The following is a 27,272-nucleotide window of genomic DNA, read 5'->3' as shown; positions in this document are numbered from 1 at the left end:
AATCATCTGCTAATCAGAAGGTTGGTGGTTCAGTCCCTCCAGTCTGGGCAGGATACGAACCCCAAGGTGCTCCATTGGAGTATGACTGTTAGATAGAGAAGTGCTTGCATGAATGAGCACTCAGACAGAGTAGAAAAGCGCTATAGAAGAACCAGTTCATTTCAAATTGGCTCCATTAATGATGTACAGAGCTCAGTAAATGTAATTCACACGTTGCATAGAGACTAAGTGTCTGCACTGGTAACTCAGTTTGAAGAGTGCTACATATATTCCTAAGGGAACTATTTAAATACAGATACTTGTAATAAGTACAAAGAAAACATGGAGCTACTCGTATATTTAGAGGTTAATTGGCAGCATAATTAAATTAAACAGCTTCTTCTGGCTTCCTTTATTCCACTTCTTGTTTTTTTTTTTAATATTCAGTTTGAGGTCAGAGATCATTCATAAATGTGATTTTAGCTACCGAACCGAATAAAAGACAGACAGCGAATTAATACATTAAGAGGCTTGATATACTGTCTCAGATTTATCCATACATATTCTCCAAATTGGATTAATTAACCTTAATTAACCTTGCAATATGCAGAATATTGTCAAGTCAGTTCGAGCGGTGGCGCGGACACGAGCGCTGTCTTTGCAGACCTGCTCGTCTCAAAACTGCAAACAATCCACTCAAATGAGATTACTGATTAGTTCAGCTCCAAGTGATCTAAATGTAAAATTATCGGGCTCAGTGATTTATGAAGTGGACTATAAGGTCAGTTAATATATGTCATATTGGCCACAGAACAAGTCAATTAAGAGGCTGGCTTTAATTATTTCTTTAAACATAAATCTCTTCTTAACCCAAGAGTACGCTTTAACTAATAGCGATCTGAGAGTCTTAAGCCCTATTAAAAGAGCAATTCCTAATATTTTTCTAAAGATTAATGCCAGATTGGACCTTTAAGTGTCAAATTGGATGTGTCTCCCTCAAGGATGTAAAACCAAAGTCAGCATTCTTGCCTAAAACTAGAGAGACAGAAAAAGAAAACACCTGAATCAATACATGGGGTAAAGTCATTCAGAATAATTTGGCAGAGTGCTACAATTTTAAAGAACAGCACCAGTTTCTGCCTGAATAATACACATGCAACATCTAATATAGTGTCTTCTCATTGTTCTTGGCTACAACTGCTAAAGCAAAGTTGCACTGTGGTGTTGGTGGAGAGCAAAAAACAAAAACCAGAGAAGGACTTTCTTTTTGTTTTCCTGTCTGTGCTTCTGGGGCACTTGTACCTGAGGTCGAGGAGCTGAGAAAAAGCATCTTGGGCTTCCTGGTGTACACATGCAGAGGACACTATGGATTACTTCACATTTAAAAACATGCTGTCCAGTAGACTCGGACGGCTGCTGAGAAAGCATAACAAAGTGAGGCTGACGTTCATGCTGCCTCTGCCGTGGCCGCAGGACTCACTCGTAGCGCTTGCTGCCCACCGGCTGCAGCAGGAACTGAGTCATGGTGCTGCAGTTTGTTTTATCAGGGACTGTTTGTGATTGTGTAGAGGGGAGCACAAGTGTGTGACTGTGAAGGACACTGAACTTTAGGAGACAAACTCACTGATGGAGTAAGAGACGCCGGCTACTTGTGAAGGGTAGCGGTGCATGATTTGTCTCTGTCATACCTCTCCTTCTATAATCCACCCAGATTTTTCTCCACCTCTAATAATCACAGTAACAATATGAAGTATTTTTTTTTCAAACGTTGTTAGTTCCTGTTACAACACCCAAAACAACAGCTCAATACATAAATATAATATCATAAAAGCTTAAACTAAAGAAAGAGCTCGGTTAAACCAAAAAACAAACAATCTGACAGGACAGGTGGTATGAAGACTTTCTGCTTTTGTCCTTGCAGCAGCAAAGTTAGCAAGAGCAGTAAGTGGTTCACAGGGTTGTTGGGATCTATTAATTAGCCATATCCTCTGTGTCAGATGATCCTCCGGGCTTTGTTTTTTCTTATTCATGCCACACAAATGTTCCTTCACAGTAACGTGTGGGATTACACCACTTTTTAATGACGACTAGTGCATCCCATGCACATTTCTTCTTGCTCAGATTAACGTCTCTACTCTCCTGAAAATTCCGGCCATCTAGCACAGTCAGACTGAGGAACACCGGGAGTTTGGCAACGTCTCTCTGCAACGCTCCATGAGACAGACACATAAGTCACACTGAGCAAGAAAAACAAACTTTATCAGACGATAAAGTCACAAAAGAAGAAACAACAACAACAGGCTGCTACGCATCATGGCGCCAGGAAAAAAAGGCGACATTTACCACTCATTGGAAAATGTTATTTTAATGAAATAACATTATGACGAAGTTTAAAACATAAAAGAATGACTTATTGTTTACTGAACTTGAGATAGAGATATCCATCATACTTCCTTGCCTTCTATTTTGATCGATGTGGTGGTTATATGCATCGTCTGTTATTTCCCTTTCTTACCTGTCAGAAAACTCTCCACTGTCTTTTGTAATTTTGCACCCTGAAGCTTGACAGCGCTGCAAGTCTCAAAGCACTCCTGTTAGTTTATTGTTCCCACATGAAACAGTTTTATTCAACTTCTCAAATCCACTCCACATTTTTTCATCCTGGTCATGCGCTCCTCCGTGAAATTGCTCTATACCCCCCGAGTAGAGCGAGCCCCACAGTTTTAGAACCACCACACTCAGCTGCACTATTATAATGCAGGCAGGGCTTAAACTACCACAGAGTAGTGCAGGAAAGTAATCATTTTGAGTTACTAACTCCAATATAGTCTTACCGAATCTCAAATTGACAACATTTCAGAGTGCAACATTGTTGTTATTATTATTATGCTTCATTTTGTTCTGGCTACAGATATTAAGAAGGTAGATGCTACACAAAACACAAGCTTGCAACATATCTCAATAAATTAAACTAGTTAAAAATAAAAATTTGTGATTTTACATCATAAAATCACGAATTTTACACATACACATTCTTAATAATTAAATTTAGAATTAGAATTTTATATTTTAAAGTGTGATTATAATATAGCCTCAGAGATAATCTGCTACCACCACTCCTTTATACTTTGCACTGTATGAAACCATTCATATTGTTGGAGGTTGGGTTTCTGCACCCAGCATCTCAATTATTTTAGAAATCTTATAATAAAATATTTTATTATGCTCGTGACTGTACATTAGTTTAATCCTAAAGAACTTGCACAGAAATCCACCTATTTGATTAATGCACTTGTTTGTCCTGCTCTTTACTGTGAAAAACACATCTGCCACACAAATGGATAACTGAACATCCACAAATGGGATGACAAAGTTGCTGTCTACAATCATTTTTACACAGCAAATCACTGCCTTCCTAAATTCCCGTAGTTTTTCTACAGTGTGAAAAGCCGGCACCCGGTTTTGGCTGGTTGGTGACCAAAAGCGCTTAAAAAGGCACGCAGGGCAAATATGTCTGCAGATGTCCATATAAGACGCTTTCTTGGAGGTTTATGATGTGTGTAGAATTGAATCAGGACTCAAAGCTTAAATTAGGTGATTTATTTTTATTGCTTTTTTTCAGTTTTTTAAAGGAACACTGACTGCCTAGTTATCTCTTAACTGTCACTCAAAGGTGATTAATGTTGTAGCAAGGCTAATCGACTTCCTTCTTCCCAGTGGGCTTTATCTCAGACTGGTGTGGCTCATCAGAGATCACTGATGAAAGCTGCAATATCTGCACTGCTTTTTTTCTCCCCTTTGCCTCTTCTGTGAAATTAATTATTTTGCTTCTACAGACGTCTTTTTTATTAATGGTGGTACAATAAAAAGCTGCAAATAGACGCGCGGTTTTCTCCTAAACACTGCTTGCATTATTGGGCATAATACAAAATTTCACGGCGAAAGCTGAATCTTTTTTCTTCTTTTTTTTGGATTAACCCCCCATTTACTTTCATCTAAAAACACGATAGAAGGTTAGATAAAAGCATCCGAGCCTTCCCAAAATATGATCCTATAGAACAAAGTCAACAAAAGCCAGAGACATCTAAGGTACTGAATTTGTTCCCCCCAAAAAAGTCTTTGGCATTATTTTTGGCTGAGATGAAAGCTGTTGGGATTTATGAAGGGGTGATGTCTACTTCACTAAAGGTACTGATTGTGCCTGTTCACAGCGACAGGCATGGCCTCGCCCATGCTGAAAGCATGCAGCAATAGTGGCAAAATCCACCCACCCACCCTCCCCAAAAACCAACCTCCACCTTCAGTCATCCACTCTCAGCAGCCAAAAAAGACCAAAAGAAGCATTGTTGTGAAAGGTACTTTGGGAAAGTCGTAAAAAGCATAATTTAGAATATGGTACGGCCGATGCCTTCAGATGCGGGGTGTGTGTGTGTGGGGGGGGGGCTTGGGGTGCATTGTGGTGGGAAGGCTTGACCAAAAGCCTGTTTTTTGTTTTTTTTTAAGCGTACGCAGCTGTGCACATGTTCAAAAGGAAGCATGAAAGCACAGACTTTGCCTGCAAAGGATATCTCAAATAGCATATCCATTAAATTTGTCACTGAAAGGAACAGTGGCGAGCGCAAGTCCCTTCGAAATTTCATTAAAATATTATAGAACTGAGCTAATGTTTTCCGCACAAAAGCTTCAGAGTAATGTTCAAAACGGGAAGTGGCTAACAATGATTAATAGCCTCAGAATAAGTAAACCTGATGTCCCATCTAGATCCATTAGCATCAATTATTGCAAACCTGGGCTGGCATTACAAACAATGATCCAGATTAAGCTGATGATCACATCCCAGACATATGAGCTTTCCAAATGCCAGCACAACTTATCATACTTCAACAAGCCCGTCCAACCGTGAACATTAGATCCATCACAACCTGCTACCCCCTTGAGGATGCTCTTTGTCTTCAAGTGGAAGGTGGATATAATGTGTTTGTGTGTGTATGAGGACATCATATCTATGTTTGTACTGTCTGTGCCTGCGCAAAGGTGGGAGCCAGCACAGAGGTGTGTATTCAGTGATTTTTATCAGCCTGTCTGTCACTAGACAAGACGAGATGAATGCATGGAATGAAAAAAAAAAAAAAATCTTTAAACGCATCTTTAATTCTCCTGCCTCGACTCTGGTCCTCAGCTGTTCCACCTTGAGTCTAAAAGCACTGTGGTTGGCAGTTAAAAGAACATTATGAGAACACAAGTCAGTGTCTTAAACTTGCTTCTTGCTAATGCCAGCAGGGGGCGACTTCTACAACTGCAAAAAGTTGTTCAGTTGTACCAAAGTCGATAGCAACATGACATTGAGCTCTTTTTTTGTTAAAAACACCACTTTTTGGGTGACTCTATGAGCTCAGACACTTGTTTCAAGTTTTACAGAAGATTCGAGCCAAGAAGGAGGATAAATTGGGGTTTTATTTTCCTTTACCATGTGACTGACACAACGCTAGCCTTGGTTTCTGAGATCATAGAGTGGTTAGAGTCCCTATCCAAAACACCAAGGCAGTGATAGTAAAAACAGCCAGTCTGCTGTAAGGCTCTGTTACATCTGCCTTCATTTATATACAGTCTCTGGGTAGACCTTCAGATAAGTATAGAGTTGCATGGAGGCCGACAGTAGTATTTTTAGAACTGAGATTAAAGTGCATATATTTTGATGCTGCACTTCCATGAAATTTGCAACATTCTAACATATGCAGATAAAATAAAGTAATGTTGCAAACAGTAAGATTACCCAGTCCTCTGTTCAAAAAACACTGAATCCTACTTTTTAAGCGAAGTAGCTGGAAGCCATTTTTCCACATTCACCCTGCTTATTTGACATGGTAAAGTTCACACATTATTCCATTCCCTGCTAGCCTTGCACTTAAACAGCCCACATTACACATTAGCTGCATCAGTTCATTAACAATTGATACCAAACACAAACCAACACTGTGCATCTCGTTGTACATTTATTGCATTTAAGTTTAAACTGACTGCTGATTGGTTAGTGTTAATATTAGCTTTTATTAGGCAGTGACTCCCTGTACATTAGTACATTAGGGCAATGAAATGCCAGCTCAACTCAAACTAACACACGTTCAGAGGTCATCATGAATGCTGGATCCCAACAAAACCACAATGACAATGCCTTCAAGTACATCAGTATCATCGATGTATTCATATCATGTTCTTTCAAGGAGTTTTTCTCAAGCCACAGGGTAACTAAGTAGTGCTGTTTATTACTAATACACATTTTTGGATGTGTACTGGGACTGTCACTATATTACCTGACAGTTATTTTTCAGACACTTCATAATGACAATACTGTTGTGACTTCTCACGGAAAAAGTTTTTTAAAAATTTCTGTGGGCAAAGCGGAAAACTGTTCTGGGGTCTGTTGAACTGAAATGAACTGAAATTCTTTTTAAAAACCTCTGGACTAAAGAGGACAGGGGGGCATCTGGCTTTGTATCATCACTCAGTTCAAAAGCGTGCAGGTTGCATATCTGGAAAGGCACCATCAATGCTGAAAGGTTTTAGAGCAGCAGATGCTCCCGTCTACATGACGTATTTTTGAGGGAGGGCCTTGAATATTTCAGCAAAAACAATGCTCATCTATTATACAAGCACCATAGTAAAAGAGCCAAGGTGCTTAAATGGCCTGCAATAGAGACGATTCTCCAACTGAAAACATTTGGAGCATCATTAAATAAAAAAAAGAACAGAGCAGATTGAGGACTGTATCAGACAACAATGGGACAACATTCCTCTCCAAAAAGTCCAACAAATGTTCTCTGCAGCTCCCAAATATTTACAGACTGTGGCAAAAAGAAGCAAAGCTGCTACACAGAGGCAAATGTTCCAGCTTTTTGGACACATTTTTTTTTCTTACATTTTCTCAATTTAAACATTAGTTTAATACATACTATTGCGATTAAGACCTCTTACACAGCATTACATTGTTGGGATATGTCACGACTCGGGCAGCAGTCGTGTGGAGGTGAGAAGGAGGATCAAAATAGCAGACAGTGGCGGAGGTGCAAGTGAGATTTATATACAGTGAGCAATAACAGAGGTGAGGGCAGAACTGAACATAAACCTAAACTGGGAAAACTAACACAAAAGGAGGACACGGGGCGGGAAGCAGAGAGACATGGTGAAACACGGAATAATGCAGAGTACACAGAAGATTCACAGAGAAACACAGACGACGCGACGAGGAGCACAGGCACACCAGGTAATCAGGAATTGGCAGACAGGAGGGGAAACAGCTTGAACTAATGGGCATAACGAGACACAAACCTACAAAGTAAAACAGGAAACTCACAGACTGTTTCACAATACCAACTCGGGGACACGAACAGGACACAGAGGAAAGACACAGGTAGCGATGATAGAAAACACCCAACTCAAAACCCTAAGAACAAATACAAAACAGCAGAAACTGGAAAATAATAACAATAAACTCAAAACACTAGGTCAAAGACCCAGGACCATGACAGGATATGGGATAGTACACAATTATGATATTAAACATGTACATTTTTTATATCATATGTACATTTTGAAACCTGTGATCTATGTACTGGTGTACTTTCACTTTAACAATTATTTAGGAATGTAAAAAAGCAAAAATGTAATGTGCTCTAAAAGGGTTAGACTTTGCTGAGGACCCTCCCCCCGCCAATTCCCTGCACGTATCATCAAAAAAGTTTTCCCCATTTCAAAGGCTGGACAGCTAAAGAGGTAAACATTAAATGCTGAGTGAGTTATTCCACTTTATAGCAGGTTCCCAAGTGTGATATGTTGATAGTGTACTGCGGATAAAAAAACATAAAAGCTAGATCATACCCATTAGCTATTTACACCTCATTAACTAAGTCAATATACTCACACCACATTATCACTCAGCTGAGAGGAGTCCAAAGGATTTATTTGCATTTAAATTAGGTATTCATATTTCCCCTTAAGGATTTAAAGCCTACTCCGGTGACATCAGGAATTTCCCACCCCTCCTATGTCCTTGGCAAAATATGAGCTTTTCTGACTCTGATGAGATACTTTATAAGTAAGCGAATATCCACTCCTACTCAAAATGGGATATATAGCGTTTCAAGGAAAGTACAGTATACAGCACTTTATTTTCTTCTGGAAAGCTCAACCTTCTTGACATCTCTGGTCGCGGAAACTTCAGCAGTAAATGAGCTCGTCACTGCATTCAACGCACAGCCCTCAGAGTGCCACCCATATAAGAAGCCCACACTATCATTCTGTTATTGAATATGCGGCCTGATCATCAGTGTGAATTATGTGTGTACATCTTTTACATAATCAGCAATACAGAATCAATAGACATACTAATCAAGGGCAGCAAGTATTGAGTGGGAGCGCCCACTAGCCATCAGTTATCCTTGCCTCGGGAGGTAGACAGCCACAACCCTTGCGAGGGTTACCGTCATCCATCAAAAGTTTGTGACACGGAAACGAATCCTGAAGTATCTGGAGCTCCGCCAATTCCAAAGAACAACCTTGAAGGCGTCACGGAGCGTGCAGACTAACAAATGTTAACTGATTAATACCATTCAAGTGAGCAAGTCTCACTGTACAGTTTACTCTTGTTCTACACAATATATGCTATGCTCAACCTCTGGAAGGAGATAACACTTTAGCAAATACAAATCCCGACGTTTGAATTACAATTTAAATGGAAATGTATGATTTAAGTTCAGACCTATAAACAGGTCTTAAGTGTCAATGCAATCTAAATTCAACAAGACCAATAATGGATTTTTAGAAAGATTACTCACCTGGAACAAGATTAAGACACCACTAATACCTATTTAATTAAAGAAAAGGCAAAAATCCCTCACACCCGGAGATAAATGACTGAATTAGAAGGCAGAGCATGTTCACCGAACAACAACGCTTTCCTGTGCTCACAACGACTCACTATCAGGATTTCATTATCAATTCTAAGACCCGGCTCAAAATTAAATATCTTTTGACCTTCACGCTGAGTCAAAACAATTAACTATGGCACTGATTTATTTGATTTTGTGAGAAACTAGCAGCTTATTGAGGCTCCCATCACCAAATATCTGTACCGGCAGACCCGCGCTTTTGTCAGTCTTCAACAAATGTCCTAATTAACTAGTCTAGTCTGAAAAGTAAAATGGAAATGGAAAAGTTCCCATTCCATGACCGTTTGCATGGAATAAAAAAAAAAATCACTGTAGTCCACAAAGATATGCAGCAGTTGATTAGTAATTGATCAATAACACAAAAAGTGTTTGACGTGTTTGCAACTGTGAGTGTGACTTTGGTTTACATTTGTTTGGTCGACCGACATTTACAAGACAAGACAGCAGAAGGAGAACTACCATCGACTGATAAAACAAGATGCTGAGGTAAATACAATCGTTCAAATGGAGGGAGCAAAATACTTCTTTCATAAGCGCAAAGCAGAAAAGCACACAAAAATGAGCTTCTTTTGTGATGTGTGGTTGAAAAGCACTGGGCAGGCAAAAGACGTTGCTGCCGGTGAAAGCGCTATGGTTACCGGTAGCACCGAACAAAACCCTAATACCCTGTTCTATCCTGTGTTTCACTTCCTGCTGTTGGTCATGAAATGTAAAATGCGTTTTAAGCAACATCTATCCTCTGAGAGAGGCCGTGATGTATAAATGCTCCACAAAAAAGAAGAAGAAAAAAAAACCCCACACGCTTCAAGTAGACCTTGGGGTAGAAGCACTGCTCAGAAACATTAAGGGAATACTTACATCACACATCAGATCTTGATGGGTGAAATATTCAAGTTGAAAATCTTTCCTGGCGTGCACTGTCATTTTTACTTTTTTAGATCAAAATGATGGGACAGCGATCAGTAGAAACCAAACTCCCTTTGAAGCCTGGATACAAACCCACACCAAAAATAAATTAAATGTTCTCTTAATTTGTTTTTTGAGAAGCAGATTTTGCTTTTGCTAAAATGTTTGTGTAGTATTTAGAATATGACAAACTATGCTGAATGGTCTTTCCCCATACAACCCTCCCATTCACCTGGGCTTGGGGACCCACATTAGGGGTCCACTACCGCTAAGAATGAGTTTGCGCCTCCTTCTGATCCCAAACAGGAGGCCTTCTGTGCATAAGTCAAATGTGTTAGCCACTACAGCATGGAGCCACATGAGTAAACTATTGATGTTTCTCACATGACGTCAAGCGCACAATTGCCTGAGATTTGTCTCCCACACTGGGAGTAACACAGTCACCTGTTGCTAGGGTGACAAGTGTATTCCCCAACTGGTTGACAGCGGTTCCTCAGGGTTGCTGGTGCAATGCAACCTGCAAATGGAGACTGGAGAATGGTTTCCCTTCAAAGTAAAAGTTGTGCCAGTCATGTGGTTGGGTTCGGTCACAGAAAAAACTACGTGCTACAGACACTCACACGTTACCTGAATTATTTTTATATTTCGATTTCCCATTTCTGCAGTAGTTCGCTAAAATTAGGTTACAATGAAAAACATTTTTGATTCACATTATGTGAATCATCTGTGATTTCTCTAACAGGCTGGTCAGTGCAGATTTAAACTTCACTCAAACAAACGTACCGGGTGGTTGTTGTGGAATATTTCCAGGTTTGAATTGATGTGCATTCTGTGCGCTAATGAGCATTTACTGTGTCTGTGGTATCGACTGTGCAGCGTGTATGTGTGTGGTAATGACAGAAGTGTCACCATGTGCAATTGTGTGACTTAGTGATGTATTTTTAATAGTCTGTGGAAAACAATGAATGCTCTGTGGCGAAAACAAAAGGTCTCTAGCATTTAAGATAGCATTTCCTTTAGTGGGATCAGTTGTTTGGTCTTTTTGTGAGGTTTGTTAACATGAAAAATGCAGCATATCATCCAATCCTCAAATGACATATTTTGTTGAGTTACGTCTACAGTTATGCATGTAATGAAAGTTCCTCCAGTTATGAACAGGATGACTAGCTGTTCGCAATTATCCGTAGTTTCTGTTCCAATTCTAATTTTTTTCTCATGCTGTTTTTGAAAGTTGTTTCATTTTCTTTGTGCCTTGCGTTGCCCCGGTCTGTCTCTCACTGCTCTGTGTCAAATCTAGTTCTTTCTTTCAGTGTAGTCTTTCATTTCATTTGATTCCTGCTTTATTTTGAAGGTTAGTTCCTCTTGTGGCTTTCTCTTTCTTTTTTACGTCCTTTCTTTGTTCAACCTTGTTATTGTCACGATTGACTTCACCTGTACCTTGATACATGCATGGTTTCTTTCAGTCTTTGTGTGCCTGCCTAGTGTTCCTGGATTGTATTGCTTTTAGATGTGGTTTAAAAATTGGACAAACTTGTGTTATAGTACATTGTTTTTATTATTGTTTCTGTAAGTAACAATAGGACTCCTTCCCTTTACCTTCATGTCCCCAGCGCTGAAGTTTCCTTCACAGTTTCATCCTCTTTCTACGGTATACACTCTAGTTATGCTTCATCTTTTTCCACAGGAAATCAATTATAGTAAGGACATGTTTTCATGACAGTGCACGATTACACTGAAGATGGGGCAAACTTTAAATCTCTTGACTTTTGACCTTTTTGATTGTAGCAGATGTGCATTTATATGGCTCCAAATGATTACGCTCATTTTGGCTCTGACGGGTGCAATTAGCACTGGGCTTATTAGAGGAGCGAGTCAGTTCAGACCCTGTCTTGTGTCAAAATCACAGTCAAATTATGCGTAAAACTAATTACCATCAAAAGGTCATGACCTTTACTGGAGGAAAAAATATTGCTGTTAGGTGCTGAAACACAACTTATACCTGCACTGTGTGCATCTGACTAGGAGTCTGCAGGAGGACCTCACTCATATCCTTTACTTCCCTTGAATTTCTATAAAGAATTGCATGACACTCTAAAGTAATACCAGTTGCCCTTTAAATTATTCGCTTGAACCTTTACCATTCAATCATGCAGTGGAGTTAATTAAGCTATACCAAGAGTAATAAAGAAGATAGATGACATTCGGTCATACACGCACACGCCGACTCTGTGACAACAACTGCAGGTTGGTAAGGTCAGAGTCCGACAATTGATGGAACTGTCATCCTATCATAGTGGAAATTCACCAGCAGAATCAGATCATGGATTGACCTCCTGCTGGTCCAAGGAACTAAATAAATGGCCTGAGGCACATTGGTGGCCTTGTCCCCAAACACCAAACCTCAAAATCTAATCTGAGCTAGTGATCACTCTTTTGCCTTTAATGTCATGATTTACTCCTGTCAAATAACTGGCACATAAAGTAGGCACTTATTGACTCAGTCCTGCTAGAAATATGAGGTCCAGAGGCTTGTCAGTTAGACTCATCAAGATCCATCAAACAATCTGTCGTCCTCCTGGTCGGAAATCAGTATGATAGGGCCATTAAAAAAACATTAATCTGCAAAAGTGATGGTGCTGACTTTGCATTTCTTCATGAGTGGGTGTGCTGTTTTTGTTCTCTGAAGTAACGGAAAGTAAAGTTTCATCAGCTAACCCTTGGTGCTCCTTAATGGCTACTTTCAGCTGCTCTGCGTTTCCGAAGAGGCTATAAAACTTTGTGACAGGCCTGTGATACAGTTGAGTATCACTCGATGAAGTTCACATCTAACCAATGACAGTGATACTGAGGTGAGTGAGTGAGCATATCCTGAACTTTTCTGTTGCTAAGCTGTTTTTGCCACTGTTTTCCTTAGCTCATGTTAGCTAGAAGTTTACTGGAAATTTACTTTGCTTTGATGTGGAAGAAACCTAACCTTTTCAGATTAAGGAAATTTGTAAATAATCTCATATGAAGTTTAACAAACTGTTTACCAGAGGGTAAATGTGACTTCTAGGACACGCAAGTGTAGCATTAGCTGCCATAATTTTTAGCTAACAACTATGTACTGTTATCTAGGTTTGTATGAGATGGTCTGTTGTCTAATGTCTGATCCACATTACTAACTCTGACAATATTACAAATAAATAAGCACATTTATGCTAATGCTGTTGGGCTATAGAGGGTTAAAAGAGATTGAATGGTCACTTAGCTAATAAGCCATTAGCATAAAACCAATGTTAATGCTCAAACTTGGCTAAGAAGTTTAGTTGAGTCTGCAGAACGTACAACCAAGACCCGAACCTTCCACTTCATCACCGTGCCTGTACTCCAAGACACCTCAGAGGAAAACCTTGATCTTTTTCCTCCACTGCAGTGAGTTTAGCGCTTGCTGTTTGCCTACTGTGCAGCCATTTATAGAGTAAACGCCAGTCAACACACAAATAGCACCTCAGAGATAACTTTCTCCATGTTAAACATGTCATGAAGAGCAGCCCACTATGTTATCCTTGTTTGTGACTGACATGTTTTTCTCTTTCTCCCTCTACTTTTACTTTTTTATTTCTCCAATGGAAGCCAAGAAGGCTCAAATGCTTGCCTAAAGAAAATAGAAAAAAATAAACTCACATGCGAAGGTTAGACTGGCCTCTCGGCTAACGATGGTCCCGAAAGAGTTGGAGGCGAGGCACTGATACGTTCCAGCATCTTGGTCTTTGTTCAGATGGCTGATTCTGAGGTTGCCCCCAGAAAGGCTGTAGTGAGATCCAGTTTTGGGATTTATTTCCGTGCCATTCAGTCTCCATCTAAAAAAGAGAGAGAGAAAAATGAACATGTAAATTTAACAAATTAAACACTGTTCAGTGTAGACTGGGGCAATGGAAGTACGCCAGAGCACAAGAAGAAGAAGCAGAACGTGACTTGTATATTTGATTGTTTTTCAACAAGAGAGAAATGAAAGGTGGAGAGGACCCAGAAATCATGCCCTCCAGCTTAGTGTTAATCTAAGCAGCAGTGAACCACTATGGTGCCAAGGACTTGACTCCCTGAGAATAGATAGCATTTCAGGCCATCCATCTTGCCAGACCCCAGTCAGACCGCATAAAAATCCCGCTTAATCATTATGGTACAACAATTAAAACGATGCCTGCAAGCTCGCCTTCACACTCGTACATTCTAGACCCTTCCACTTGATTATCATTGGTGTTAGGAGTGGGTGACTGGGCGGGACCAACGAAGGGTATAATTCACTTAAAATGGCAACAGACTCTCCAATCTCTCCACACAGATGCACCTTATTAAAGAAACACAGGTGGGAGAAAAATCAGTCATTTCAGAAAAATGGCTTCAAGCCATAACTCGCTTCAACCAAGGCAAGAAAACCTAAAACAGACAGAGAAACGAGCTCATACATTGCCATTTGTTATTGATGTTGTATAACTATCTCAGCTGTAAAAAGGTACAGCACAGATAAACAAGCCTGAAAAGAAGATTTAATATGGCATTGGATAATGGACTACCCGGATCTGATTTGGGCTTTGAGGGGTTTTGTAGCTGATTATTTCTTTGAGGAGTTTCTCTGAACGATTTCCCATTCAGCTGGAAAAGCAGAGCATTGTTTTCCGCTGAAAAAAGAAAGCAGCTTTGATGTGAAAAAAGGGGCTTTGCTAAAGCCCCTTTTGTACAAGAGACAGAAGTTGCACAAAGCTGTTTGGGGGTACTGTCTTAACTTTCCCTGTTATGCCAATTTGGAGCCTTTGAGGCATAATAACCTTTCTAAGAAAGCACTGATAGTGGCGTTGTGGAATTTTCTTGCTGTATTATGTCTTTTGTAGCATAATGTGGCTTATAGAATACACTCGTTTGCCTTCAGTGGCAGGGAAATCCAACTTATGTGGTCCCCTGGACAAAGACACCTGTAGGTACAGAGCTTCCATATGAAACAAGTAGGAGCTGTTTACATGAGAAACAGTGTCGGGTTGTGCTCCTTAGCCGCCTACCCACCCACACACACACACACACACACACACACACACACACACACAGCCACAGCAGAATAGTTGTTGGCTGGGGCATTGCTGCACTCACAAAGAGCGTCTGCAGACTTTTATTCTTTTAATAGACCAAATGTGTAGCACAATGGTCTTTCATGGCACTCCTCCAGTTCACTCATAAGTAAGTGCACACTCTCAAGAGCCTTGTTACTACACACAATAGAGAAGAGCCTGAGGAGGGGCGGCTGCGGTCTCACAGGACTACAGCAGAGATTCATTTGCAGCTGAAGCGGAACAAACTAAAATCAACATAAATATGTCCCGGCTAAGTCCCACCTTCGAGTGGAACAGGAGCTGAACGGATGGGCAGTGTGAGGCGACGCGGCAAAAACCTCAATATCGCCCTCTGATAGCGGCTTCCTGTGAGGTTGAAAAGGCATCCCATCAAATATGAAAGCAGCCTTTTCACAGTCGTAATTGCTCGGAGAGGCTTGGCATTGTATTTGCAGTCAAACGGCTTAATCGGTGACAGCTTGAAAAACCAAACGCTGCAAAAGATTTTCCCTGCCAGCCGTCGATTCGCCGCTTTATCTGGGCCTTTCGAAAACATTAGCCTGGATAGCTAATTGAGCCTGGAAAATGTTTTGATGTATCTGAGTGAGTAATCATGTCTCTTGTTGAAAATGAAGAATTTACCCAGTCAGAGGCAGACATTGTGTATTCCTAAATGCGCCATGTTGTGTGGTCGTTAAACATAGTAGTAGTTAAGGATAATTGCCCGCCCAAAGCCGCCGTTGTTCTTTTGTGACAAATTATACAGCCTGTGACAGCTCTTGTCACTTTAAGCCAATTAGAACTTTAAACTTTAAGTGGCAGATATTCAAATATTTCTGTATAACACCAGATAAAGCCGGCGCGGGGACCACAATAGAAGGTAGCGTGGCGGGAGAGACGACACTCGTCATGGTGCCACTGAGTATCCTCCACGGGTAGCAGAGCAACAGATTACATCAAACACATGTAAACTCAATTAATAATTCTATTTACAGTGATTTATGATGGCAAACAGGCCACAACAGCAGTTCCATTTGTTAGGCACATGCTTTATCCAATCATGTAACAACAGGCCGTGCACACAGTGGCATAATACCACACCATCTGGCTTATGAGGCTGTTAATGTTAGGCGGTCTGTTCTTTTTCTTAAGCCCGGTGCTTAAAAGTGCTTAAAAATTACTACTTTGTGTTACGGCCATGCAAACATCACACCACCGTGGGACACTATAAAGTTTTAAATTACACACTCTTGGATTAGAAATGGAAAGAATATCTCCTCGTCATCTGAGGTGTGGCGTAAACTATAAATAATTTACAGGTGTTTAAAAAAATGACAGGAAAACATGCCTGCGTGTGATTCAGAGCTCCAGAGCTTTAAATACCTCCTGACTAGCTTATGTGCTTTTTCAAAAGGTGTTGTGAGTCTGTTCTTTCTCGGACGGTGCTCTCTGTTTTGTTCGGTGAACTGTAACACGGCCCACTCAGTCTCCAGATTTGATTCCTCTGTGGCTGTTTATGCAAAGGTCAAACCACAGAACGACTAGGAGAGTTTGTAGCTGAACACCACTTTGGTATTGACACTGCGAACCTCGCTTATCTGCTGGCCTGCAATTACGTGGGCGCCCAGCAGTGATATACTTGAATAGACTAGAATAGAATAGAATAGAATAGAATAGAATAGAATTCAACTTTATTGTCATTGCACATGCACAGGTACAGGGCAACGAAATGCAGTTTGCATCCATCCAGAAGTGCTTTAGTGATATAGGTATATTACAATATATATTAGCAATAGTATAGATATGTAAGTACACAGCAAAATCTCCAGTGTTAAATTAACACTAGAGAGTGTCTATATGGGTCCACACCTCTGAGTGTTAAATACAACACTGTTGAGTGTTAAATTAACACTTTTGACAGTGTTATATGTTTAAAAGTAACCTAGTCAGTCTTGAAGATTAACAAAGACTAACACTGAGCAGTGCTGATTTTCTTTTTTTTTTTTTTTTTTTTTTTTTTTCCAGATCATCAAAGACCCCAGTCACACCGTGGGTGCCGCAGTCTCCCACTGAAGGAGCTGCTCAGTGCTGTCACAGTCTGCTGCATGGGGTGGGAGATGTTGTCCATCAGGGATGACAGCTTAGCCGCCATTCTCCTGTCACTCACCACCTCCACTGGGTCCAGAGGGCATCCTAGAACAGAGCTGGCCCTTCGGATCACCCTGTTCAGTCTCTTCCTGTCCCCAGCAGAGATGCTGCCGCCCCAGCAGACCACGCCATAAAAGATAGCAGAAGCCACAACAGAGTCATAGAATTTCTTCAGGAGTGGGCCCTCCACTCCAAACGACCTGAGTCTCCGCAGCAGGTACAGCCTGCTCTGCCCTTTCCTGTAGAGGGCGTCTGAGTTATGAGTCCAGTCCAGTCTATTGTTCAGATGAACACCAAGGTACCTGTAGCTGTCCACAGCCTCAATGTCCATACCTTGGATGTTCAGTGGTTGCAGTGGAGAATGCTTGTGCCTGCGAAGTCTACCACCAGTTCCTTGGTTTTACTGGCGTTGATCTGGAGGTAGTTCAGCTGGCACCAGTCCACAAAGTCTTGGGTCAGACCTCTGTACTCCTTGTCGTCCCCATCAGTGATGAGGCCGACTATTGCAGAGTCATCAGAGAACTTCTGCAGGAAGCACTGGGTGGAATTGTGGGAGAAGTCTGCAGTGTAGATGGTGAAGAGGAACGGAGCCAGAACCGTTCCCTGTGGGGCCCCCGTACTGCAGACGACCCTGTCCGACACACAGCCCTGAGTCCTCACATACTGTGGTCGGTCGGTGAGGTAGTCCAGGATCCAGGTAGTGAGGTGATGGTCCACTCCAGAGTTCACCAGCTTGTCCTTTAGAACCGAGGGAAGAATGGTGTTGAAGGCACTGGAGAAATCAAAGAACATGATTCTCACAGTGCTTCCAGCGGTCTCCAGGTGAGCGAGGGAACGATGTAGGAGGTAGGGGTGGGTTCTTATAATCGATTCATCGATTAAAATCGATTCTGGCTTGGATAACGTAAAATCGATTCATTAAAATCCTGAATCGATTTTTTAATATAAATTTATTTTGCCCAAAATGCCAGAATCTCAGGTGAAATCTCACAAAATTTCAAGAACCACCAAACAGTTAAGACAGTAAATGAGAGCAGGAACACGGATTCTGCACAAAGACTTAAACACACAGCGGGACCCGCGGATCAGAATCAGTTAGATGTTGCTTTTCTCACAGTCGGGGCTGAAAGCCGACAGCTCGCTGACTCTGATCTGTCGGCGGGTCTGCGCTTTGTGTGCACGCCCTTTATGCGCCGATTCTAAAGCTGTTAGTTTGATCTCTCTCCAAACAATATTGACCGAACCAGCAGCAAAAGAAGATCCAAACGCTTCACATAAACATCGTCATGAATTCACTCAGACTTTTACTGTTTTGCTTCCACTGCGATGCACAGCTCTCTCTCTGTACTTCAAGAACAGTTTCCCTTTCTTCATTATTCGCTTGCTTGTTACGCACAAGTCTACTGTTGTTTACAGGCTGTCGGCCGCTGTTTTTTCCCTTTTACATTCTTCCGAAAAGAAAACCTCATTTCTGCTGTTCAATACTGAACAAATTTAAACTTTTTAAAATTATTCAAAATGCAAAACGCTGTGTCTGTAATAAAACCGCTGTAACTTCAGAGGTGATGTTCATATGTTGATTAATGGCTTTCTTTCGTTTTTGATGTACTGCAGAATATTTTTATAAAATCCCAGGCCAGGAAAACCACCTTCATGTTTTTCTGTGTTTTATCCTCAGCTACTTTGACACAAAGGCCTCTGCTGTGATGCTCACACCTGTGATAAAGTCTTGCGTGTGTCAGCTTCCTTTTTATTGATACAAAAATATGTAAATGTACTGATCTGAATTATAATATTTCTGACTGTCAAAATTTCCCAGATTTAAATCGAATCGAATTAAATCGAATCGTGGATCGAATCGATTCGGGGCCTTGTGAATCGGAATTGAATCGATTCTAGAAATCAGTGACGATACCCAGCCCTAGTAGGAGGTGAATGACGGCATCATCCGCTCCAATGCCAGGCTGGTAGGCAAACTGAAGTGGGTCCAGTGATGAGCTTATTAGGCGCCGAAGCTGAGCCAGGACCAACCGCTCCAGGGTCTTCATCAGGTGGGATGTCAGAGCCACCGGCCTGTAGCTGTTGAGGTCCTTGGGGCGTGAAGTCTTTGGCACTGGTACAACACAGGAGGTTTTCCAGAGCTGTGGAACTCTTCCCAACCTCAGGCTCAGGTTGAAGAGGTGCTCCATCACCCCACACAGTTGGTCCGCGCAGGACCTGACGACCCTCGAGCTGATGCCATCTGGACCCGCTGCCTTCTTGCCATTAATCCTCCTCAGTTCCCTCCTAACCTGGGTGGTTGAGAGAGACAGGCTGGAGCCTTGTGTTGAGTGTGTATTGGATGCTGTTGTTGGGGGTGGGGGGGAGTGAGCAGGGTGAATAGAGGAGGTGTGAAGTGTCTGAGGTGGAACAGCAGCAGTGGGGGTGGGTGAGTCTGCAGCCGATGTTGCAGACTGCCTCATGGCTGAGTCAAATCTGTTGAAGAAATGATTCAGTTCATTTGCCCATCTCACATCCCTCCCAGGCAGAGAGTTCTGCTGTTTGTGGCCCGAGATGGTTCTGAGGCCTCTCCAGACTTCACCAACGTTGTTTTGTTGAAGCTGGTTCTCCATCTTCTGCCTGTAGCTCTCCTTCCCATTCCTTATCAGTCCCCTCAACTCTCTCTGCACCCTTTTCAACTCCTCTTTGTCTCTGGATAACAGGTATTCTGAGTATTTAGGCCATACCAATATAACATTTAGAAAAAAAGCCCCATTCCACCAAAAGTTAAGATTTTAGTTAGATAGCTTAGCAGTGTTTTGAAGCTAGGCAGCAACCCAGAGTCTCTGCAGGCAGTGAGAAGGAGGATGGCAGCTGTGTCATATAAATGGCTCCAATGAGAGGTGTAGTGTCTTGTATACCAAGGCATATGGCGTCTACTTCCGTCTGGGTAGGGGGGATTTATTGTAAGACTATAAAAATAGCCTGCACTGTATCGACGCACAGTCAGTCTAGTCAGTCATATTAAGGCCAATCAATGTGTTCGATAAAAGGAAGACAAAGAGCTGATTGATTTTCTAGTTTTATTTTATTTAACCTGTGATGTATACTGCTACCCTGACATTTCTTTCCTCACTTTAGTCTTAAAACCGTCATGTGGCCTGATAAAAGTGCCAAAAATCTGGAGTAACGTCGTCTTAATGACACTCGTAGCTCATTCATAGCTCACACAGACGCGAGCAAGAAAAGCCAACACGTCAGCAGACTTTGAAACTTTGTCAGTGGTTGTCTGACTTGATTACAGGCGTGACTGCTGTGAGCTAAAAGGAGATGAGTATCCAGAAAGACATGAGACATGCCTTTAAAATAGCATGTGACTGTGCTGAAGTGATGGGGGAAGTGTTCAGATTAGCAACATAGTCTATGAATATAGAAAGAATATAAAAAACTCCATCAGAAGTAAAAATTGTGAGTTATAATATTTAAGGAAACAACAAGTATAATTAGAATCAGAATCAGAATCAGAAAGGGTTTTATTGCCAAATGTTGAGCAGGTTTACATCCATCCATCCATTCGCTTCCGCTTATCCTTTTCAGGGTCGCGGGGGGCGCTGGAGCCTATCCCAGCTGTCATAGGGCGAGAGGCGGGGTAAGGTTTACAACATTAGGAAATTGCTGCGGTGCTTCAGTGCAAACATACTGTCATAAATTACGCATAAATAGACATGAAAAAATAAATAAATAAATAAAAATAAGAATAAGAATTAAAAGTGCTAAGTAGATAGATATATACATGAGTGCAGGTGGTGATCAGTGCCAAACATGGAATGATGCAGTGAACACAGCGTAGGGTCATGTGTTAGGGGTGGGAACAGTCGTACGTTTATTGTTCATGTGTCCAACAGCAGAGGGGAAGAAACTGTTCTTATGGCGAGAGGTTCTGGTGCGAATGGACCGGAGCCTCCTGCCTGAGGGGAGCAGGTCAAACAGACTGTGTCCAGGGTGAGAAGGGTCAGCTGAGATCCGAGCTGCACGCCGCAGTGTCCTGGAGGTGTATAGGTCCTGCAGAGATGGGAGTCTGCAGCCAATCACCTTCTCAGCAGAGCGCACAACACGCTGCAGTCTCTGTTTGTCCCTGATAGTGGCTCCAGCGTACCACACGGTGATGGAGGAGGTGAGGATGGACTCGATGATTGCAGTGTAGAATTGCATCATCGTCCGTGTTGGCAGGTTGAATTTCTTCAGCTGCCTCAGGAAGTACATCCTCTGCTGGGCTTTCTTAATGACAGAGGTGATGGTGGGCTCCCACTTCAGGTCCTGGGTGATGGTGGTACCCAGGAAGCGGAATGAGTCCACAGAGGTGATGGGGGTCTCAGTCAGGATGATGGGGGGGAGTGGGGCTGTGTGCTTCCTGAAGTCCACAATAATCTCCACTGTCTTCTGGGCATTCAGCACCAGGTTGTTGTGGCTGCACCAGGACACCAGACGTTCAACCTCCCTCCTGTAGGCAGACTCATCCCCGTCCGAGATGAGTCCAATAACGGTGGTGTCATCTGCAAACTTGATTAGCTTGACAGACTGGTGGGTGGAGGTGCAGCAGTTGGTATACAGGGAGAAGAGCAGGGGAGAAAGAACACAGCCCTGAGGGGAGCCGGTGCTGATGGTCCGGGAGTCCGAGACATTCTTTCCCAGCCTCACATGCTGCTTCCTGTCTACTGAACTACTCGTGATTTGATGTTAGGGCATCATTACTGCTGTGGCTGTGAGATGGCCAAGAAGTTAACCTTGACTAGGATGGATTTCCATTACAAACCCTTTTGGATCGGGATATTTCTACTCTTGTTACCAAAAACTGAACCAGTCAGTGTTTTCTTTTGGAGCAATATTCAATCAGAAAGTTCTTCAAAGAAAAAAGAAAAACACAAAAAATGCCACAACTGATTTATAAGTGGCTGATCTGGTCAAGTCAGTTTTTGTGCCGCTCTGCACCATTTCATGCACTCTTCCTCTTTTTAAAATGCTTCAGGCTTGGCCAGTGTTGGTTCCTCAACTTAAAAACGATGCTCCTGGTTGTAACCAGCCGTAATCGCCAGTGATGATTCTTGACATCTAAGTCAGATCAGTTTGGCACAGACATTAATGCCTGCTCTACGTATGAGATCAGGTCCCTTTTTAAATCACGGGAGAGCTGGACCTAAGTGGAGTGATTGAAAAGGGGTCCAGCTGTGCACAAGGTTACAGCCTTGAAGGGAGATTAGCTAAATGGTGGTTTTTATTTATTTTTACGGGCAGACTCACCTTGCAAATGTAATAAGGTACATGCGAAAGCACCAGTCTGTCAGCACGAGTAGGTGCAGTTAGTGCAATAGACTCAGCTGATGATGGGTGTATTTCATTCGCGTCAGACAGAGCAGGTTAGCTGTATTTTCGGTGTTTATGCACCAAGTTAAGGAGCTGCTGTATTTATTTGTAGTGTTTAAGTTTCTGGATCACTAATAAAGATTTAGGTCTTTTTGTCGAGTATGCTGTGTAATAGTAATTTCAATCAGCTGGGGTTGCAGTTATTCTTTCATACTTTAAATATCACTTTTAGAACCCAGAGTGCAGAGTGACGTGTCAATTTTCTCATCTAACTCTTACAAGGAAGAAAGTCTGTTTTCGAGAAGTGTCTAATTATTAATGCTGTGTTGCTATATTATTATTATCGGCATGTTTAACCACACGCTTGAGTGCCTGAAATTCGATTTATTAGCTACAATCTTCCTCTCCTCTTCATCTGGATTTGCTGCAGACAACACTGTGCACATGTCTCTGCTCCATGTAAACACTGCGGCACGAGCTGTCAGAGTTTACAGCTGTGTGACACGCAATTAATGAACTTTGAGTATGATTTAGTTCCTGTCTGTGTGTGTGTTGCAACACGTCTCTAAGAGGCAGCGGCAGCTCTGACAGGACCACACAGCGACCTTGACAGGAAACAGCTGATTAGGTCATTCTCTAAGCTGGCTAAGTCCCAAGTATTAAATGTACTACTGCTTCCAAATGGCTCTACAGTAATTTCAGTCAGCAAATACAATAGATTTCAACTTTTACTTACAACGAAACAACCTTTCAATAGACTAATGGTGGAGGTGAGGAGGAAATAAAGAGAGACATAAAAACAGGGATCTCTTTGAACTCTGCAGCAGAGAGAAGACGTCTGAGAGGAGAGCAAGTGGAGATTAGCATGCATTCACAGACTACAGATTGGCAACACATGTTTCCGGCAGGGGGTAGAAGGAAAAATCCACTGTAAAACAGAATTTATGTAATATATGCCTATGATCCTGATCAGCTTAGACTTGATTTTTCATGGATGAACAAGTAGAACCAGAACCAAGACTATGTTGTTGATGCATCAGGAGAGTAATCCTAAGAGCGGTTACATTCACAGTGGACAGCAGCTGGAGTTCCACATCTGTACACCTGTACAAGGTATGCACACCTCTTTTAACTATCAGGAATATGCTCAACATGTAAGGCGTTTAAACATGTTCTGAATCCACGATGGCCAAATCTAATTCACTGTCAATGGAACAACTTCGGGCTTTGCTGATTAGAAACTTGCTGCTTTCTGGTTCACAGACGACATGTATGTGTGAGGATAATGTGTGAGGATAAGTCTCGTGTAATTATTTACTCATCAGTTGAGCCTTTGGAATTTGTCACGTGTGATATTTGATTTGTACTTTTAAAAGACGTCACTATCACTGCCAAATTGACAAAATATTATGAGATTAGACCTTTTTCTCTTTTTATTTATGGGTTCCTACCCTGAACATCACATCTTTGTACCCCAGAAACAAACAGCTTTGATTCAAAGCAGTAAGAAGAAGGATATATTGCACTTTCTGTAAAAAATATATTATTATCAGGGAAAAAGATCAAATGTCCACAGACTAAATAACGGTTCTACGAAGAGGGGAGACATGGAGATAACAGGTGTTAACAAAAAGCAAACTGCCTTTTAGCGCAAAGAATCAGGTGACTGTTCTGTACAGAAATGCAAGTGTGCTGCAGGATTTGTGGGCACACGAGTTTTGCCACAGTCCTCTCTCAGTGGCATTTTCAGCTGCCAAAATGCGACGGGGACTGCTGAAGACAAAATGGAGACATTTGTCCGCGACATGATGTCAAAAAATTGAAAGATATTGAGACTATCACTTGTATAAAAGCATGCAGCATCAACAGGGAGAGGAGGAAGAGAGAGATAAAGGACTGCAGTCACGCACTCACCGGTACATGGGAGGTGGGCTTCCCTCGGCCTCGCAGCTGAACACCACCTCTCGGTTTTTCTCCACATTCTCCACAGGATACACGATGCTGCCAGGCTGCTTGGTAAAGACGGGGCTCTGTAGGACGCTGCTCTCTGTGGGACAGCAAGGAAAGACAAAACTTATCCACCAGCCTGTTTGCCAAGCAGCCAATTAGTCAGCGGCAGAAACAGGTTATTGCTGCTTTAAGTCTTTGAGAGGGCAAAACCACAAAGCAGGCAAAACATATCAATTTGAACTGCCTGTCACGACACCGAGCACAGGGAAGAATGATTTGAAGTAAGACGTGTCTTCAGCTTCTATTTAGGTGGTAATAGGGTATAGGGATAGATTTATGTTGGACTATTATCGAGAAAAATGTTTGCATTTGCTTCAGACAACTCATTTTTATTTGTTAATTTATTTATTTGCCCAGTGATGTTAGGATCATTTACCCCTGCAGAGGTGCAATCAGTCAGTTTCTCTTTGTTGTAAATGGCACAAAAGAAGTCTTAGTTACTTCGTTAAAGCAGCCGTTAAGGCCGCTTGAGGAAAGCAATTCGTATTTCTTTGTTGCAAATCGCAACCAAAGTCAGTCGGAATCAGTCGGTTCCATCTGATATCAGTGAGCTCAGGTTTTTATGGAGAGGTGCTATTTTATATTGAATGTTTTGCCAAATTGCAAAGAATAATGGTTCTGTAAAAAAGTAAAAAAACCCAAAACAAAACAAAAAAAACCCTCTAAAAGCAAAGAAAATCATTTTTAATTTATAAGCCTGTCTCTTTTTAGACGTCTGGGCTCATAGCCGCTAAAAACATTTAACCTGAACACTGTTGCTGGTAGAGTGACTGAAGGAATTTCTTTTCTTTTCTTTGTATATTGTAACCAAACAAAAGACAGACTGCAGAACAGCTTGTGACATCAAACATTTACAATGAAGGTACACAAGGCTAAAATTGTGAGATAAATTATGGAGGTGTATTTCACATCTGATGTGATGTTGGGAGTGTACATATATATACAGTGGGGCAAAAAGTATTTAGTCAGCCACCGATTGTGCAAGTTCCCCCCACCTAAAATGATGACAGAGGTCAGTAATTTGCACCAGAGGTACACTTCAACTGTGAGAGACAGAATGTGAAAAAAAAAAATCCATGAATCCACATGGTAGGATTTGTAAAGAATTTATTCGTAAATCAGGGTGGAAAATAAGTATTTGGTCAATAACAAAAATACAACTCAATACTTTGTAACATAACCTTTGTTGGCAATAACAGAGGTCAAACGTTTACTATAGGTCTTTACCAGGTTTGCACACACAGTAGCTGGTATTTTGGCCCATTCCTCCATGCAGATCTTCTCGAGAGCAGTGATGTTTTGGGGCTGTCGCCGAGCAACACGGACTTTCAACTCCCGCCACAGATTTTCTATGGGGTTGAGGTCTGGAGACTGGCTAGGCCACTCCAGGACTTTCAAATGCTTCTTACGGAGCCACTCCTTTGTTGCCCGGGCGGTGTGTTTTGGATCATTGTCATGTTGGAAGACCCAGCCTCGTTTCATCTTCAAAGTTCTCACTGATGGAAGGAGGTTTTGGCTCAAAATCTCACGATACATGGCCCCATTCATTCTGTCCTTAACACGGATCAGTCGTCCTGTCCCCTTGGCAGAAAAACAGCCCCATAGCATGATGTTTCCACCCCCATGCTTCACAGTAGGTATGGTGTTCTTGGGATGCAACTCAGTATTCTTCGTCCTCCAAACACGACGAGTTGAGTTTATACCAAAAAGTTCTACTTTGGTTTCATCTGACCACATGACATTCTCCCAATCCTCTGCTGTATCATCCATGTGCTCTCTGGCAAACTTCAGACGGGCCTGGACATGCACTGGCTTCAGCAGCGGAACACGTCTGGCACTGCGGGATTTGATTCCCTGCCGTTGTAGTGTGTTACTGATGGTGACCTTTGTTACTTTGGTCCCAGCTCTCTGCAGGTCATTCACCAGGTCCCCCTGTGTGGTTCTGGGATCTTTGCTCACCGTTCTCATGATCATTTTGACCCCACGGGATGAGATCTTGCGTGGAGCCCCAGATCGTGGGAGATTATCAGTGGTCCTGTATGTCTTCCATTTTCTGATGATTGCTCCCACAGTTGATTTTTTCACACCAAGCTGCTTGCCTATTGTAGATTCACTCTTCCCAGTCTGGTGCAGGTCTACAATACTTTTCCTGGTGTCCTTCGAAAGCTCTTTGGTCTTGGCCATGGCGGAGTTTGGAGTCTGACTGTTTGAGGCTGTGGACAGGTGTCTTTTATACAGATGATGAGTTCAAACAGGTGCCATTCATACAGGTAAAGAGTGGGGGACAGAAAAGCTTCTTACAGAAGACGTTACAGGTCTGTGAGAGCCAGAGATTTTCCTTGTTTGAGGTGACCAAATACTTATTTTCCACCCTAATTTACGAATAAATTCTTTACAAATCCTACCATGTGGATTCATGGATTTTTTTTTCACATTCTGTCTCTCACAGTTGAAGTGTACCTCTGGTGCAAATTACTGACCTCTGTCATCATTTTAGGTGGGGGAACTTGCACAATCGGTGGCTGACTAAATACTTTTTTGCCCCACTGTATATGTGTGTGTGTGTGTGTTTAAAGGCATGCACGATTAATAGGTTAAGACAAATAAGAAACAGATATATAGTGTTGCACATAAATGAGAAGGGAACATAACCTCACACTGGTGAAGAGCTGGAAGCGAGGCGAGTCTTGAGGTTGCAGTTTTTAAAGCGACCCCCTGACCAGCATCCTGCTAAGACCCTCAGTCCAGCCCAGAGGCTTCATTATAATACACATACAGTTTCTGATGTTATGTTGCATCAGAACATAACATGGGAGAGTAAGCTGTGCTTGGTACTTTTATAATTTATATGGCAGGTATC

The 27,272-nt window shown here is 41.9% G+C and overlaps 1 protein-coding gene across 3 annotated transcripts in view; it reads right to left on the bottom strand.

Moving 5' to 3' along the window:
* cntn4 (contactin 4) overlaps nt 1-27,272 on the bottom strand; it is a 204,359-nt gene that overhangs the window by 117,282 nt on the left and 59,805 nt on the right. For all 3 annotated transcript variants that reach the window (XM_082532729.1, XM_082532731.1, XM_082532730.1), the window contains exons 3-4: nt 24,317-24,449; nt 13,497-13,672 (exon numbers count right to left, since the gene is read on the bottom strand). In XM_082532729.1, coding sequence (XP_082388855.1) covers nt 13,497-13,672; nt 24,317-24,449 — 309 coding nt within the window. The remainder of the gene's footprint in view (nt 1-13,496; nt 13,673-24,316; nt 24,450-27,272) is intronic.

The sequence above is a fragment of the Aulonocara stuartgranti genome (genome assembly GCF_965226115.1).
Source record: "Aulonocara stuartgranti genome assembly, chromosome: 5".
NCBI lineage: Eukaryota > Metazoa > Chordata > Actinopteri > Cichliformes > Cichlidae > Aulonocara > Aulonocara stuartgranti.
This window is presented reverse-complemented; position numbering and strand designations above follow the sequence as displayed.